At 40.1% G+C, this 18,394-nt stretch overlaps 1 protein-coding gene across 8 annotated transcripts in view; it reads right to left on the bottom strand.

Annotated features, from left to right (window-relative positions):
* ppp4r1 (protein phosphatase 4, regulatory subunit 1) overlaps nucleotides 1–15,199 on the bottom strand; it is a 52,625-nt gene extending 37,426 nt beyond the window's left edge. The window contains exons 1-4 of one of the 8 annotated variants that reach the window (XM_052023313.1): nucleotides 15,130–15,153; nucleotides 14,799–14,843; nucleotides 7,863–7,998; nucleotides 58–164 (exon numbers count right to left, since the gene is read on the bottom strand). In XM_052023313.1, coding sequence (XP_051879273.1) covers nucleotides 58–164; nucleotides 7,863–7,998; nucleotides 14,799–14,843; nucleotides 15,130–15,136 — 295 coding nt within the window. In that variant the 5' untranslated portion in view covers nucleotides 15,137–15,153. Of the gene's footprint in view, nucleotides 1–57; nucleotides 165–7,862; nucleotides 7,999–13,752; nucleotides 13,924–14,213; nucleotides 14,233–14,798; nucleotides 14,848–15,129 lie in introns of those variants that run through there. The other 7 variants (XM_052023316.1, XM_052023321.1, XM_052023317.1 and 4 more) reach the window with 7 other exon arrangements.
* Between the last annotated feature and the right edge of the window lie 3,195 nt (nucleotides 15,200–18,394).

Genomic DNA, 18,394 nt, shown 5'->3' with positions numbered 1-18,394 from the left:
CTACTCCTTATCAACCACGCTACACCACATTACAGATTACATGTAGAGACTGATTACCTGGATCTTCTGCTAGTTTACTTATTCTCTCGAGCACTGCGAGGCAGTCTTTCTCATCATCGCTGACTGCCCGCAGCGTGTCCAGCAAACCTCTTGCTACCATTTGTCTATTAAAGAAAATAAAATTAAAATTCAAAATACTTCAACATTTCACCATACTGCTGTAAAAAGATGTTATATATTCTTCTCTTCCCCGCTCCAGAGCAAACTTGAATTTTGATTACCTTAAGATCACACAGAAGGACACACAAGTGGTACAAAATTGCATCGAATTCTGATTTCAGGTGTTATTCTTTTTTGCAGAAAGCCAGAATAATTGAGTTAATCTGAAGTTCACCCAGGTCATATACTTAAATTTTCTGATGATTAATTAGACAGCAGCATTGGCAGAAGCCTAGGAATAAGCATTACTATTCTCAGCTACATTAAAAGCATTCTTTACATCATGCAAAGTCCAAAGTCCTTTTATATTGCACTGAAGCAACAGGCAAAGCAAGTACTTAGTTTTACACCTCATTTGCAACTTTATTTTCTCAGAAAGGAACTACAAGAAAATGTCATCCCTCCTATCACTGGCAATAGCATATTCATTGTCTGGCAGAAGCACTAGTGTACACTGCTTTGCGTGGGTCATGGCCCTGAAGAAAATAGTACATCTTCAGTTGTTTTACAGTATTGCTACACAAACAGCTGGATTTTGCAAAATATTTATTGATTCTTGGCCTCCAAAAGCTAAGCTCCACAATAATCCAGCAGCTCTCAGCATTCATTGACGTGACTTTAATCCTGAAAGAGCCAAAGATGTATTTATTACACTGAGTCAAAATGGTGGATTTGATCCACATTAGTGGCATCAACCTGTTGGTGACCTGCCCTGGCAACACAGGAAGGATGACACTTAGATTAGATGGCAGTTTGTCAGCATAAATCACGAAATTTGGGTGGAGAATATGAAGTACAAAGTCTGCATCCAGCACCACACTCTCTCTGAAGTAGGGGACGGGAAGGTGGGTAACCAGACAATCTGCAGAATGACTTCCATTATCACTTCAGAGCATACATCTTCCATGGCTACTGCAATAGTCAGTTGGATTTAGAAGCTTCCAATAGCATTGCTAAAATATGGAATTATGCAACTAAGCTTATATCTAATTTGATTAGACCATGAAATATGAAAAATTTGCAGAACCTTGGGACTGTATTGTGCAAGTTTTCATAAAGGATGGGATGAATTACCTCCATGTGCTGTACGGCTCTAAAGGAATGACCTCTTTGTAAACAAAATCAATTATACTTGATATTAAAACTTACTTTTTCCTTTCATTAATAAAAGCATTACCCAACTCTACTCTGTACCACAAACAGATAAGCATTCACTGGCTTAGTTGCAGTAAAATAATCCAATTCAATACACCACATTAAAATGGAAAATTTCATTCGGCTGTTCAAAAATTGGCACAAATAGTATATTTCATAGCAAAGTAATTTAGCTGAATCCAGGTGATAGTACACATCAATATGTATTTTGCTGATAGTTCATGTCCTAAGTACCTTGCCCATTTCCTCATCAAGTTACAGCTCTGAGGATAACATGCTGTGCCATTGAGTAGGAAACAGCACACAGATACCAATTCCCAAGTAGGTATCTCAAATGTACTAACCTGCAGGGAAATTTTGAACAACATTTGGGTGCTATTCTCTTTGGGTTTAGAAACATACCCACGATGATTACTAAGTGCCATCCTGTACCTACTAGTAGACAGCAGATTAGCAGAATTCAGATCTGTACTTGCCTTTGTAGCACAACAGGTTATATGACATAGATGTACCAAAAGGTTAAAGGCCTGGATTGGAACTGAAAATAACTTCAACAGTTCTTCAAATTTTATTCATTCTACTTTGGCACTCTGTTATTCACACTTTGCTTAGGCAATGTACTAATAAAAAGCTAAAATTGCACTTCCAGATAAATATATATATGCAAGAAAAACTACAGATCAGTTATACTGCTTTACAGCATACAGGTACTCAGAAACAGGACTGATTATCACTTGGAAAATCAGGGACTAATCAGCGATAAACAGCATTACTTTGTCAATGGCAGATACCGTCTGATCAATCTGATTGAATTTTTTGAAAAGATAACAGTTTATTAAAGAGGGGAGCGTAGTAGATGCGGTTTACATGGACTTCAGTATTGCCTTTGACAATGTCCCACAAAAGGCTAGGGCAAGTTGGAAAATGGGTCCAAAATTGGCTTGGCAATAGAAAATGGAGGGTTATTTTTGAGATTGGATGCCTGTGATTGGTGGTATTCCACAGGGATGAATGCTGGGACCCTTACTGTTTGTGATTTGGATGTAGGAAGCATGATCAATAAGTCTGCAGATATGAAGATTGGTGGAGTTGTTGATAGTGTGAAAGGTAATCTCAAGCTGTAGTATGATGTTGATGTGTTGGTGAAATAGGCTGAGAAATGGCAGATGGAGTTTCATCCAGACGAATGTGATGCATTTTGGGAGTACTAATATGGCTAGGACATGCACCATGAATGATAGGATCATAGGGAGTATTAAGGAAGAGAGGGACCTTGATGTACAAGTTCAAAGATACTTGAAGATGGCAGCAGATGTTGATGATGTGGTTAAGAAGGCATATGTGATGCTGGTCTTTATTAGTCAGGGCACTGAATACAAGAGCAGGGAGGTTATGCTCCAACTGCATAAAACATTGGACAGACCTCAGCTGGAGTACTACATACAGTTCTGGTCACCACACTATCAGAAAGATGTGATGGCAATGGGAGAGGTTGCAGAAATTCACCAGGAAATTGTCTGGGATGGAGCATTTCAGTTATGAGAGAATGGAGAGGCTAGGTCTGTTTTCCCTGGAGCAGAGGAAGTTAAGAGGGGATATGTTTGAAGTATATAAGCCAAAATTGCACTTCCAGATAAAGGAAGAGATCCTTTAGAGACAGGGTTGATTGCAGGAAACTATTTCACATAGATAAAACTAGAGGACATAGGTTTAGGGTAAGGGGAAGAGATTTAAGGGGATCCGAGGAGACCCCCCTATCATCCAAAGAGTGGAGAGTATCTGCAATACACTGCCTGAGAGTGGTGGAAGCAGATTTGCAAGCAGCATTTAAAAGTGTCTAGATGAGCACTTGAATCACCTAGCTAAGTGCTGGAGATGGGATTAATAGGATCCACCCCCCCCCCCGGAATCAGGTTTATTATGTTGGTGCCCACTGGTCAGCACAGACGTGATGGGCCAAATGGGCTTATTTCCATGGCTAATGATTCTAAAATCACAAGATTTCCTTTAAAATTAGTAACAGCTAAAGTTATATGATGAATAAACGCTGGGGGAAATTAATTCCATGAATAAGCAATGTTGTCAAAATGATATTTTAGAAAAGAGTTCAGTATAGTGCTGTTCTAACTACACAAGTGATCAGTTAAATTTTCTGGCCCATGGCTAGTTGCCACGTTTGCACTTAACTACTGCACTTTTCCCAGTAGAAACTTCCTGGATGGAGCTGACCTTGACATTGGCAGAAAAAAATCTGTACTGTGACGGGAAGAACTGTGACATACGTCCAACAAGTGATGCAGTAAGAAGAGGCCCACAAAAAGTGCTTATACTATGATAGTCAGCTGTCAAAACTTCAAATCCTTTTGAAATGTTTCCTCTAGTCAAAACCTGATCACATTAAGATGTCATTAACTTAAAAATAAAATCCATTTGATAATTAAAAAATGCAACTCAAACATTATTAATACTTACTTTAGTTCCTTGCAGCTGTTCGTCTAAATTGAAGCGAATAAATTATGTAGTGCTGGACAATTGCTGGAAATTCCTACTGTTTCACTGGACTCCATACAATCCAAAGCCAGAGTGAATCAGAATCAGCAATGACTTGCTGTCGGGAGGTTCAGGATTTCTGTGTTCACACACACACGGACATCCTGAACTTGCTGGCAGACATAGAGGGAAATGCCAGCACTTCCACACAGAAATGACAGATTTCACTGCAAAGGATCTGTAAAATCCATCACAGTGCTAAGATGCCATTACTAATTAGAGAGTCTATTAATGGCGCAAGATACATGATGTTTCAAACAAAATGCAGGAGCCAGACCTAAAAGAAAATTTGCTTCAAAAATGAATATGTAATTGGGGCACATCAGCTTTGGCTCACTGATAGCACTCGAGTCATTGAGTTGTGAGAATTCTGCACTTGTGCAGAAAATGAAACAGAAAACCTTAGCTATAACTCCAATGCAATACCGAGAACATTGAAATGGTGTTTTCTGGATGAATTGTTAAATCATTTGGTGCTCTGCCATCTCAATTCGACATAAAACATCTCATGGCACCATTTCTAGCAACAGTTCTCCTCAGTAACCTGGCTAATATTAAAGGATCAACTGCCAGATATATTACAGATTTTCTAGTCAATATCAGATTGCTGCTGTAGTGAAATCTTGCTATGCAAAACCTGGTTGCCATGTTTCCTATATGAATTTACACTTGAAAGCACTTATCATTGGCCAAGTTCTCTGGAATGTCATGAGGTCACGAGAAGCAGTTCCGAGATCCATGCTACTTATAATTTATACAAGGCTATTCACGCATCTTATTTCACTTTGGACTGCCTTGTAGGTCAATTTAAGGCTACATCTGTATGGTTCACCCTTAGTTGTTGCCTTCTTTTCAGGAAGTCTCGCAGGATCAAGGACACTTTGCTTCAACCCTAATTTTGTTGGTTCTGAAGTAATTGATGAGGCCAACATGAGCAGCATTTGCCCAACAGGGTGAACAGGTGGATAGATTATGAAGAGCTGTGCTCCTTTGCCCGCTTATACAGGTGTCTCATGCACTCCTGATGCCTGGCTTCAAAATTCTCATATCATCCTGAACAATCCTTCTCTACTTCAGGTAGTCATGGGCTAGGGATTTCCAAGAAGCAAGAGGAAATTGCACTTCTTTTTCAGGAAGGCTTTAAGCATTTTCTCTGAGTGCCTGCCTTGCTGTTTCCATGACAGGGCTCAGAATAGACAGCCCGTTTAGGATCCATGGTATACTTTCCACGGTCAACAGAAATCATGCAGTATGAAAAGCTGGCCTACAATAAAAGCATTAGTGATCTTCTCCTTCAGATGTGAAGTGACAAATGTTTTAATTTTTAAGAATTAAAAAGGTGTATGAAGCACTTGCAAAGAATTGGAAACCAATACCTAATTTTTAAAAAAAAACTTCATTCCTTCACATGTTCATGAGTGTGACTGACAACCAATACAGAACTTTCACAGAAAGTTTCACAGAACCCAAACCTCATTTGCAGGACTATTATAATTCTGTACAATTAAAATCAATTGAAAAGCTCCTGTGAAGCAAGTGTACAGTCCTGTTTCCCTTCTGTAAATAAAAGCTAACGTTAATTATAGAAATTTATTGCATTTGTTAATGTGGTCAAATCCACTTTTATTGCACAAGAATAATCTCTCATTCCCATAGTTCGTAGATCAACAAATAATGCATCTAGGTCATTAAATCCTTCCCTCAATTCTATCACTTCTATGCTAAACCTGCATACTATCCGAGTATTGCTACTTTCTTCCCCGAAATCAGAATTTATTTTGTAACAAAATTATATAGTTGCATTTGGAAAACATATTATGCAATCTGCACCTTATCTTGCTATAATATTCACATGACAACATTGCTACTTCAATTCAAATGCTGTGTTGCAATTTGGTAGCATGTAGAGAGGCCTAAGTACATTCACCCACAAACAGGCAGTGTTGGATACCACTGCCATTTTCGTCACAGACAGAATAAGTGCTCACCCCATTGAATTTAACCAGATTTTCTGATGCTCTGAAAGATCACAAGCAGAAAATCAAGTTAAAGTTCTAACATCTAATCAAATTAATGGACACTTGTTTTAGACTCAGAAATTTGCTTCTCCACGCAAGTGCTGCGGAGTCTAGAATAGCAGGAACTGCCATACCTTTCTGGTATGTTTCTGTACATTGAACTCCATCTTCTGTACATGGGAATCTGCTGCACAGGCCTTTCGAGCTCTATCATTGCAACTGAGACAAACAAATTCACACCTACAAATGACATCGTTACCTTTAACAAAACATTTGATTTGAATATCCAACAGGACTTCAGAAATCTTCAAGTAAAACAAAATAAAACTGCACTCGTGTGGTAATGGCACCAACATTCTGCACCACAATGAACAAGGGCTCGTATTCTTCATTCACTGCATTTTTTCTGAAAGGGTGCTGGGAGCTTTCTATAGGCAGATGCCCATTTTAACATTCAAGAATTTACTAACTAACCTATGCGGAGATTATGCAAGTAGAGTTTATATTTTCCTGAAGTTAAATGCACACGCATACTTACCACAACACATCACATACCCCCAAAGCCAGAAGTCAGGTGCAGACTGCCAAGAGCAAAGGAAACAAACACTTTCTTTCACTTCCTCTCAGCCCCTAGACTTTCAGCCAGGTCTATGTGCTTTCAGGTATTCTTTAGCTGTCTAAAGCTTTAATTAACAATGCAGTTTTCATAAAATTTTTAGCCATCCAGTTAGATTTTATTCCTCACTAAAAAGCTTTGGAGCACTAAATTATCAATGGTTAAGAGGAAAGAATACAGCCTCAAAGACAGATTCAGCAATGCCAGTTACTAATTAACAGTATCAATCACATGCTTTTTTTCACAACTAACTGAAGGAAACTCAGTCTGCATTCAGAAACCTCTAAGTGTTGTTCATAAACTAATTATAAACTAGTTTTTAAATGCAACCTATATTCATAAAAGGGTTGTAATGTCAATTTATGACTGTTGTTTGACATGAGATGCTGAGAAATTTGTCCAAATATCAAAGAAGTGAGCCACAATTAACCCTGCTCCCCTCCCAAATGCAGTTAATTTATGCAAACACCATTGGGAATTGACAGCCACCACTGAGAGCTTTAGGTTACTTGAACAAGATAAGTATCATAATTGGGGATGAACCTCTCTTTACTCAATATTCACTCAAGCACAATTCTCAACCAGGATCTCTAAACCAAAGTTGACAACTGCGCTTCCCTAATGTCAAGCCCAGTTCAAACAGCCCCACAACTGCAGAAGTCAAGATCAGTTAAGGTAGCACAAACCAGAACTTAAACCTGGAGCCATACGAGATTGCAAATGCTGGAATATGGAGCAAAGTACAAACTGCTGGAGGAACTCAGCGGGTTGAGCAGCATCTTTGGGGGCTAGTTGGGGGGGGGGGGGGTAGCAGGAGGAATTGTCGATGTTTCAGGTTGAGACCCTACATCAGAACTAAAACCTCAAACCTGCCTGCTTACAACTTAGTATCAACCTGTACAGATGCCCACATAAGTGCTTAATGTAAAATAGAAAAAATTGCTCAAGTTTGTGGTTGACAACAAAGAGCATATCAAATTATGTGGTATTAGATCAAGTCTAATAAAGGCATTATTTGTGAAAAATATTTGAAAAGTTTTAAATACAAATAAGTGCTTTATAAATTAGGTTTTATCTTAATCACGCAATGTCCAAATAGTATTGTGCACCATGTTCCCCCGAACAACAGGATGAATTTTCTTGCCCATATGGATTTTAAATAGACTCGACATAGCCATCTAATACAAGTCAGAATTTTGGGATATAAACTTTGCTTATTGAAACAGAAATAGTATTTTTACATAAGGTTAAAATAAGAAATATTTCAGAGATTGTCTGCATAAATGCACTTCTCCACATCATACCTGTTAAATGTGTTCTCACTAGCAATGTACTTATCCAGTCGGCCCAACGGTGTTAGCATCTCGTCTTGAGAGACAAAATCCAAGGCTGAAGGTATAATAAGGACATCAGACTCTGAGCTGTAGTCATCCACACCAACTGGCAGAGACATCAGAAATGTTATTTGCAATTGCAACCTGTTTAATCTGTAAATCTGAACGATTCCTTATATACAATGCTGATAAACAGGAAAATCCACATAAAGTCACAAACCACCTGCCTGTTCACAGTAGATGTAGAAACAAGTGGCAAAAGGCTGCAAAGCATTGCTTGTTTCTATCACTATAATATTTTGATAAACTCACTGACAAAAATAGAAACACAAGAGACTCCAGATGCTCGTATCTGGAGCAGAAAGCAAACTGCTGGAGGAACTCAGCACGTTGAGCAGGATCTGTGGGGCGGGAGAGGAGGAATTGCCAATGTTTCGAATCAAGACCCTGCATCAAGACGTCAAGTGGAGAGGGAAGATAGCCGGTACAAAGAGAGGGGAAAGAATGAGACAGGGACGAGTTGGATTCAAGGAAAACAAGAGGGCATCTCTCCCTTAATGGTTCCTATAATTACCTTCCTTATTGGTTTCCAGCAATTGGAGCCTTAGTGTCCCCACTTATTACCCTTCATCTCCACCTTCACCCTCCCCCCACTTGGCTCCATCTGCCCTCCCCCCCCCCACCTGCTTCCACCCATCAGCCATCTGCCTGTGTCTCCCAACTCCACCCATTCCCCTCCCTTACCTGGCTCCTTCTGCTCACCATCCATCCCTCGCACCTCCTTGGTCCATCTATCACCTACAGGCTCCCATCTCACCACTGCCAACATTAACAATTCCTTTCCCCCATTAGATGCTGCTTGACTGGCCGAGTTCCTCCAGCAGTCTGTTTATTCCTCATTGAGAATACATCTTTAATGATTTCATTAGACCAATTGTATAATCACATCAATGAGACTTTCTTCTAGGCATTCCACTACAAAAACACAGCTAAGATGATTAAGCGAAGCAACTATGCAACTGAATTATTGGTCTCAAAATGCCTGCAAAAGAGGAAGAGAACAAAAGCTCTATCTGAACACACCAGTCCTTCGTGAATTTGGTCAAGGTTTCCTGACAAACAATTGTTCTATTGTAGTTTTGTCAGCATCAGGATCAGACATCTGATTTAGAAGGGAGTGCTCTTCCTTCACATCTGCTTGGTTGCAGAGGAAACTACAGGCTCACTCAAAACTTCAGCAAGTTAAATCTCGAGACCTCATAAATGATTTAAATATGCAGATACTAGACATAGTCCTTGGTCTTGAAGAGTTAGCACACAGGTAGCCTTTCTATAGATGCTGAACTGACCTGGAACAAACAGAATCAAAATTTTAAGTTCCTTCCCAATTACTATTCGATAGTAATAAATGGATGGTTGCCAGGTCAAGAGTAGGATGATGCAAGACTTCCTCCCAGTTAAACAACTTGACAGTATTAATCATACACGACCTTGATGAGTCTTAGAGAACACCCAATGTCTGAAAAAAGGGTGTGAAATTCTTGTCCGAGCCACGGTACAAAGGGAGTGGATTTTCAGTTTCGAGAAATGGGCAAAGAAGCTGCAGACCCAACTTCTGCCTCATTTAAATCTGCTGCCAACTGGCACATCCAGGCTGCAGGAGTACATGCCAAGGGGATGCACTGAAGCTCGGTGCAGCCAATGCAAAGGCTCTGTGGGGAAGGACCACAGTCTAGGCTCCTTCTGCCACCACACATGGAGAGGCTGAATTGGGTAGGGAAGCCCCTCAAACATTGAAATGGTGTATCACCCCAGGGGGCCATGAGAGGCAATGGTGCTATGGTTTTAAAAAAAAGCAAGTTAACACTACTGAATGTATTAAACTATGAATGTAAAAAGGTTTGCACTGTGTTTATTGTTGTATACATCTTTTATTGTGAAAGAAGTTTAGTTTTGAAATAAAAAAGTTTAAATCCTTAAGAGATTTTAGTTGTTAAAAACTTTCCAACCTAACTCTCAATATTAAGAGGCAGAATGGATAATCAAGCTACAATGGGAATTCTACCTTTTATACCTGGAGACCAGACAAGAGTTCTGAGGAAACCCACAGATAATATATCAGGAATATACCAAGCAATTTACTATGAAAAATCATTCCATTACAAACTTCAGCATGTATCCCATATCTGTAACTACCACACTGCAGTACAGAAATCTCCCTGGCACCTAAACTATCAGTTTCTAGGTAGATACAAGCATAAAAAGTCACCTCACAAATGCCCCATATGTGCACCTGTACAATATGAAAATTTGTAGGGCATACAGTTCTAATTATTCCACACCCACTATCATATATCCTGGAACCTGTTAAGATGGTTTACATTTTGCACCTGCGATTAATTCTGTAGAGCAATGAGCACAGGACCAGACTCAATATTGATCTGGAGGGACAACGATCAGTACCAGCTGGATACATAATAGAATTCAGTTTGTGCTCTCTATTGGCTCAAACATGTAGTAATGCCTATGATCAGAGGCAAAACAGCACTAGAGTTCTGATGTCTCTGGAGTGTGTAGATAGCCTTAAGAAAAACACAGATGCCACAAACTTAAAACGGCACTAAAATGATCAGAAAATATTTCCGACAAATCTAGCCTCATTATCAAAATAGCTAGCTTTTTCACTTCTGAATGCTGCCAACAATCTAAAATGCTATCTCAAACATTTTCCCTCTCCACTTCTGTATCCCTTCTCCCTTATTGCAACATTGGCAACATCTAATAATTTTGCAAGGTTTGTTAGGATGGTTTCTTTTCTTGGACCCCAATCTGCCCACTATCCAATGACTATGCTGTTACTCAAGTGTTTAAAGGCATTCATGTCTCCTTCATGCTACCATCGATCTTTTCACATACACTTCCTGAGTATAATTGCCAGTTCATTCTTCCCTACCCTTCTTAAAACTATTAACTCGTAATTTGTCAGATGTCTCCGTGTTCTATTTATTTTTACATTCAAAACAAATCTACTTTTATGTTACAACTGCTTAGTTATCTTTCTCACAGCTTGAAGCAATATGAACATCAATCTTGGTTTTATTGTAAACTCATTTCCAGGGCCCATTTCCTTACATTTGCAAGTCTCTCTAACTCAAACTTCCTTTGCTTTACATCACTTTTTCTGGTAAATTTTCTCCCTGTTAGTTTTACACCTTTCATTCACATCAGAGTGGACTACCAATATTGGAATGGACATTAACAAAGGTGAATCAAACCTACAATGAACAAAGGTGATATTAATATAATATTCAATGCAGGGATTTACTTTTATTTTTCATGACCTAAAATCACTATCCATCTGTAAAATTGTAATGCAAATAAAATCTAACTAAAAGTAAATGAGGGAAGTTTATATAAACAAATGCATGAATAACAACAGAGCCTTTTCAAATTTCTAGCAAAATTTAAAAGCCTTTTTTGAATAATTTGCTATCATGCCATTAATATTGTAGTTACTGACCACATTGTCAGAAGATATTTCTGATTGCTTTACTAGGACCATTGGTGGCTTGCAGTTAATTATCAATTCAGAATTGGCAATAGCAAATGCATGAATTGGAAACTGTGATGAAAGCCTTGCAAAGATTCAAATCCAGATTGTCCATGTCATTATTAAAATTATTTACATTATCTCAGTCAACAATAAACAAGATCTCATGGATGGAGGAAATGTATAGTTGAGAGACAACACAGTCTTCATAACTGATATTTACTGCCAGAGAAATCTGTACATGCAGCAAAGAAACTTTGCTTGTGCTGATCTGTACATTATCCCATCCTCACCTCCCATATCAAAAGCTGCAAATAGTACTCATGCAAAAAGCTTGCTTTCATGTAAGATCTAGAGACTCAGAAATTACATTGCTACAAATACCAGGAGCCAGATAGGTTTACAGAATTATGTCCTGAATTTATTCTGCAAAGCACATACACACTATAACATGAGCCATCCTCCTTTCACTTATCTACCCAAAAAGGTAAGACATTGCTGACAACTGGACTGTTGAATTCCAATTTATAGCCAACTTCCTTAAATGCATTATTCCCCATACATTTCAAATAGATACAAAAACCAAATTTAAGAAATTCTATCCACCTTCTCTTGTGGAAGTTCTTCAAATAAGTACTGACAGGTGAACTACTTTAGGATTCTGCCAATGCCACTTGAAGGTGTGTTGTGCAAAATAAAATCAAGTTCGCTACATGAAGTTATCCACCATTTTGCAAGAGCACCTCAATTCACAGTGCCTCCCTCAAATAGCTCAGATGACAACAGGAAATCAAAGAAAAATCAGATGCAAATCTGAAGTCCACTGGTTCACAAGCTCTCACAAAAGTGAAGCATTAGAACTTGCAGAGGTGCTACATAATGTTCTACATTTTAAACATTTAGGAAGCTATTAAGAGGTGCTTAAAATGTGACCATAATATAACTGACATCTGAGCTTGTGTGTTACATCAAAAACATCATTGTGCATTACTTACAAAACACATTCAAACCATCTACCATCTTTCATGCACCCAGGTTGGTAAAAGACAACTTAGATGGACCTTCCTTTGGTCCAATAACCCCCACGTTCCTATACATTCTTTAAACAATTAACAGCTGCTCTAGACATTGGGCATACATGCAGGCAAAATTTGTGCACATGCTACATTGGCCATTGCAGATGCAGGGATCACAACACTAATGCAATTCACTAACAAAAGTTCAGTGCAAATAAATACCACCCATTATCAAAAAACTTCTATGCAAACAAATGCTATCATCAAAAATAAATGCACATAAAGCAGAAGATCTACAACTATACACCAAGTCGTCATTATCCACAGATCTGTGCGCTCACAAGATTGACCGTGTTTTACTGGGAGTCTTGGTAAATACAGCAGAATCCTTTCCTGTCATGTCCAGTGAATCATGTTTCCATTGAGATGGATTGCTTTTGATGACTTGTGCTGGCAAGTAATGAAATATCAACAATGTGCTGCCCGTCAGGAACAACAGGGGTCAGGAACAGACAGGCTTGTGGTCAGAGCCAGGATCTGGAATGTGCGGCTGAAGCCAAGGTCTGGATCGGAAACACTGGGGTTCAGGAACGTGGGTAGATTGATGGCTGAATCTGGGACCAATATTTTGTGCTGAGTGCACAGTCAGAGCTGGGGTTGGGACTTGGGTTCACTTGCGGCTGGAGATACAAAGCTAAAACATACAAACTGAAGTTGTTATATTTATATTCGTGGAAGAGTTGGCTACTGTACATATGGCAGCATTAGTGTCAATACCAGTGCCCTCAGTGCAAATGCATTTTTTTTTCTGTGAGAATTCTGTTCTTCTATCTCTTGCAAATAACAAGGACTTAGTGTATATACGTTTTAGACAATCTGCCTGTTGAAACACGAAGGACAATCAAAAATCAATGACCACTAGCTAAAAAAAGTACAAAAGGAGAGGAACATAAATGAGTAATGCACAGAGATTTCATGACCAACTGCACTATTTTCTTACTCAATTTAGAACATGAAAATATTCAATATTAATAATACCCTAGTATTTTCTTATATTCAAGGGGCAACAATTCCTGCTGCTATTTTGACAGCCAATGACAATGCAAAAACAATGAAAAAAGGTGGTGCTTTTAATTTCCTAAGTTGCTTCTATAAAACTTGTTGGAATCTCAATCATATTGACTACAACACTTCCAGGTATTTTGTTTTAACAAATCAGACTAGCAACAGAAAACTGCTGCAACTGGTCTCTTTTGGGCTAAAGAAGGAAAATTAATTCTGACCGGTTACCTACTGGAAACTGGCAACAGCAGAAGAGGATAGGATCAGGCCTCGGCTGTGATGCAGTTGAACAGCCTGCTGCCACTCACCATCCAAGTCGCACATGAAAAATGGGCACTTGGACTAAATATTGGAGGGCACCCGTAGGTACAAAACGGCAACCCAGCATGGAGTCAGACAGCACCTTAAAAATAAGCGGAGGGAGGAAAAAAAATCAACTGGACGCCAGTGGTCTGACAAGTACTTTGATACTTTCATTGCGCAACTCAACGCACTTAATGCTGGGCAAACCCTGCGAACCAACGATACTCCAAACATTTTCAACTGAGAGACAAAGTGACAGCAGACAATTTCATCTAACACATTTCCGATTAGAGAACCCTCGCATTCTTGAAATGCTGGTAATCACTTTATATTTAAAAAAATCCTCTACCTTTAAGGCGACTAGGGTACTCCCCAAAATTAAATACCAACCTCTGCTTAAATTTTATTAAAAATATATTTCCCAATTCCTCGGCGGCTTAAATTCTGCTACAGCTCCGACTCCCCCCTCCTCCCTTTCTTCTGGCAACTACATTCCCTCGAAAACAATAAAACCAAACACTGGAAACATTTTAAGAGGCGATAATGTCCCCACACCTCTCTCCTTCTCCCACACCCGTGAATCGTATCCCGCAGGCATCCGGTCGGGTGGTTTTGCTTAAGGGGTGTTTTCGGGTTTATTTTTTTTGTTTCCCAAACGGGCTCTGGCCGCCAACTCCCTGAAGGCGAACTCACCGAAAACGGGGCGGAGGGAAGAGGCCGAGAGGACGGGACAGGAGGGGAACAAGTCGCCCGGGGATCGGCCCTCAGCCCAGGCCCTGGATACTGAACCCCCTGCTCCAGCCACCCGGGCCCCGGGGATCCAAGGAAGGGAGGCCAACCCCGGGCCTGGGCCTGGACCCGGACCAAGACCAACCCCCCCCCCCCATCCCAAAGCTTCCCTCCCTCCCACCCCCGATCCCTCTGGACCCCGCCCCTGATCCCCAGCCCCAGGACCCGGGCCCGGACCCCACTCACATCCGTCCAGATCCTCCTGCAGCTCCTCCTGCACCAGCGACAAATCTGCAACAAATCAGGTGGGGGGGGGGGGGGGAGACAAAAAAAAACACACATTTCAAACACCAAGCCTGGAACAAATGGAAATGTAGAGAAAAAAAACTCCTTAAAAATCTCACAACCAAGTTTTTTTTGTAAAAAGGTTTTTAAACTTAAAGAAAAATCACAATATACAGTTATCGAAATTAAGCACTAAGTGCATGCAAACTGAGAGTGTGCAGATGATGCTTTTTTTCTCCCCCTCAGTATAATAATTAAATAAATAAATAATTAGGAGCCAGCTCTCCCCTACCCGCCATCTTGCCCCCCTGGTCCTACATTTAAAGCGCTCCCCGGGCCCTGGCTGTATACACGAAGGTGCGTGTCTCTGCCGGGACTGACCGGACAACGCACACTGCGCACGAGAAAAGGTCCTCGCGTCCCAGGGACTGGAGCAGCAGAGCAGCTCAGAAGGATATATGGTGATTTGATTTGGTATTTCCTTTGTGTTTTTTTTAAACCATAGTTCATTATTTGTGCCCTTTTTAAAACGAGAACCTTAATGAACATCTAAGGACAGTGTCGTTTTTTATAGTCCAATAAGAGTAGTAAGATCTCTTATATGGAATAGTAAAAAAACACAGGAAATACTTGGCAGGATTCAGGCTTTCAACACCCAGAGTAATTTGCTGTCGTATCTATGGGAATTAATGAATGAAATTAGAGAAATCTTAATATGATTGAAACAGATAGCTGTGTTTTGGAGATTATGGCCCATCTCGGCCTGCCCTTGAGAAGATGGTGCCTTCCTCCTGGTGAAGATACTCCCACAATGTTGTTGAGCTTGATTTAGTCCCAATGAAGGAATAGTAATAAATTTCTATATTGGAGCAGTGTGTGGCTTTTGGAGGGGAACTTATAGCTTTTGCTTGCACCTGTATGTCCTTTTTGCAAGTAAAGAATGAAAGCTTGGGCGAAGCGGTTGGAATATCCTGCAAGAAAACCATAGTGTTTATTGTAGAAGGTACAAAAGTGAAGCCATATCAGACAAGCTTGTCCTTTTCCTCCAAAATAAGCAAAGTTCACTACAAATTAGTGATGTTTTGTATGTTACCCTGGGCCAACAGTAATTTATTGATTACTTGGAAAATGTTTCCTCAAGTTGACATCTTTCTCGTGCTTGAAATAGAATCCTTGGTTGGCACAGAGTTGCTAATCCACCAGGATTCTCCTGTAAATTATAGATAATAAAGGTTGATTCCATCCCTGTCATAAATTGGATGTTATAACAGTCCCACTGGGCTGAATGTCCTCTTTCTATGTTGTAACGACTATGATAATTTCCAAAATACTTGCTGCTCTGTTTCTGGCATTACGGCAGTTTCTACACTTCAAAAGCAGTCCACTGGATGTAAGGTAGTTTGGTGCTAATCTGAAAAGCACAGAATAAGTGCAAGAATTTTATTTTCTTTTAATAGAAGAAAATCCATAAGAGCATTAAAAATTATCACATTCAGTTGTAGCATATAGAAATAACAATGCTTCAAGATTTGCAAGAAGTCCTGTGTTTGCAGGAAATTCATCATTTAAGTACAAAGATTAGTTGGAATGCTATCCTGACTATAATTCCTCCCATCCTGCATGGACTCCATTCCCGTTCTCCCAGTTCCTCCATATCCATTGCATTTTCTCCAATGATGAGACATTGGCACAAGTGCCTCTGAATATTTTCCTTCTTCCTAAGATGTGGCTTCCCTGCCACCATAGTGGATAAAGCCGTTGGCCACACCCTATTTAGTTCTTGCACCTCTGTTCTCACCACCACTCCCCTTGAACAGAATTCCCCCCATCCTCCACATTCAACAGATTTGCAATTTCCACCAGTTCCAACAAGATTCTACCACCAGACCTATATTCCCCTTTCAACATTTCAATTGGACCACTCCCTCCCTTAATAGAGTCATAGAGCACAGAAACAGGCCCTTCAGCCCAACTGGTCCATGCAAACCAAGACACCGATCTAAGCTAGCCCCATGTGCCTGTGTTTAGCCCATAATCTCTCTAAGCATTTCCTACCTATGTACCTGTCCAAGTGTCTTTTAACTGTTGTAATTTATCTGCCTCAATCACTTTCTTTGGCAGCTCATTCCATATATGAGCCACCCTCTGGGTGAAAAAGTTGCCCCTCAGATTCCTACTAAAACTCTCCCCTCTTACCCTAAACCTATGCCCTCTAGTTCTTGATTCCCCAACTCTGGGGGAAAAAGACTGTGCATTGACCCTATCTATGCCCTTCATAATTTTATACACCTCTATAAGGTCACCTGTCATTCTCCTATGCTTCAATGAATAAAGTCCCAGCCTGCTCAACCTCTCCATAATTCAGTCCCTTGAGTCCTGGCAATATTATTGTAAATCTCTTCTGCACTCCTTCCAGCTTCATGGTATCTTTCCTATAGCAGGGTGACTAAAACTGAACCTAATATTACAAATGTGGCCTCACCAATGTTTTGTACAACTGCAACATAACATCCCAACTTCTATACTCAATGCCCTGACAGATGAAGGCCAGCATGCCAAAAGCCTTCTTCATCACCCCGTCCACCTGTGACATTACTTTCAGTGAACCATGTACTTGTACTCCTCGGTCCCTCTGTTCTACGACACTCCCCAGGAGTCCTACCATTCACTGTGGAAGTCTTACCCTCATTTGTCTTCCCAAAATGCAACCTCTTGCACTTATCTGAGTTAAACTCCGTTTGCCATTTCTCAGCCCACTTACCCAGCTGATCAAGATCCCTCTGGAGTTCCTGATGACCTTCTTCACTGCCCACGATACCTCCTATTTTAGTGTCATCTGCCCTGGTCTGCTTTTCTGTCCCCACCAATCACTCCCCATCATATGGCACATTCCCATTTAACATCTACCCTTTCACCTCTTCCTTTCCCACCATCCAGGGACTCCAACAGTCTTTCTTGGGTGTAGCAGATCTTTCAAACGTGTACTGCATTCAGTGTTCACAATGTGGACAACAATACATTGGAGAATCCAAACAGAGGTTTGTGGAGCAACAGCATTTAGTACTTAGGAGTGACCATGACCTTGAACTCCCTGTTGGCCATTTCTGCTGTAAGTCAAACATCTATGATTTTGGCTCAGTTTTTCTCTCTCAATTATTACAGACTGATCTTCTGGGCATGTCCCACAAGTCATTCTATTTGCAACACATAACACAAACAAAGAATAATAATCACTGCTAACTGCCCTATCAACCCATATAACATGGTCTCACCCTTTCACAGATATTCCCTTTGTCCCATCTGTCCTTCCCTGTCACCTTCCCTGCAACTCAAAATTATCTTTTTTTTAATCTCTTTCACAGTGTTGATGAAGAGAATACATTCTGAAATTTTACCTCTGTTTATCTTTCCACAGACATTGTCTGACCTGCTGAGTGTTTCCAGCATTTTCTATTTTTAGTTCAGATTTCCAGTATTTGCATTTTTAAAAAAATCTTCTTTAGTTGAAAAATGTAAACAACTGCTTCAAAAATAACTCCATGTTTTGGCAGAAATTA

Source organism: Pristis pectinata, chromosome 9 (assembly GCF_009764475.1).
Source record: "Pristis pectinata isolate sPriPec2 chromosome 9, sPriPec2.1.pri, whole genome shotgun sequence".
NCBI lineage: Eukaryota > Metazoa > Chordata > Chondrichthyes > Rhinopristiformes > Pristidae > Pristis > Pristis pectinata.
Note: the sequence above shows the minus strand (reverse complement) of the source record. Positions and strands in the feature narration are given on the sequence as shown.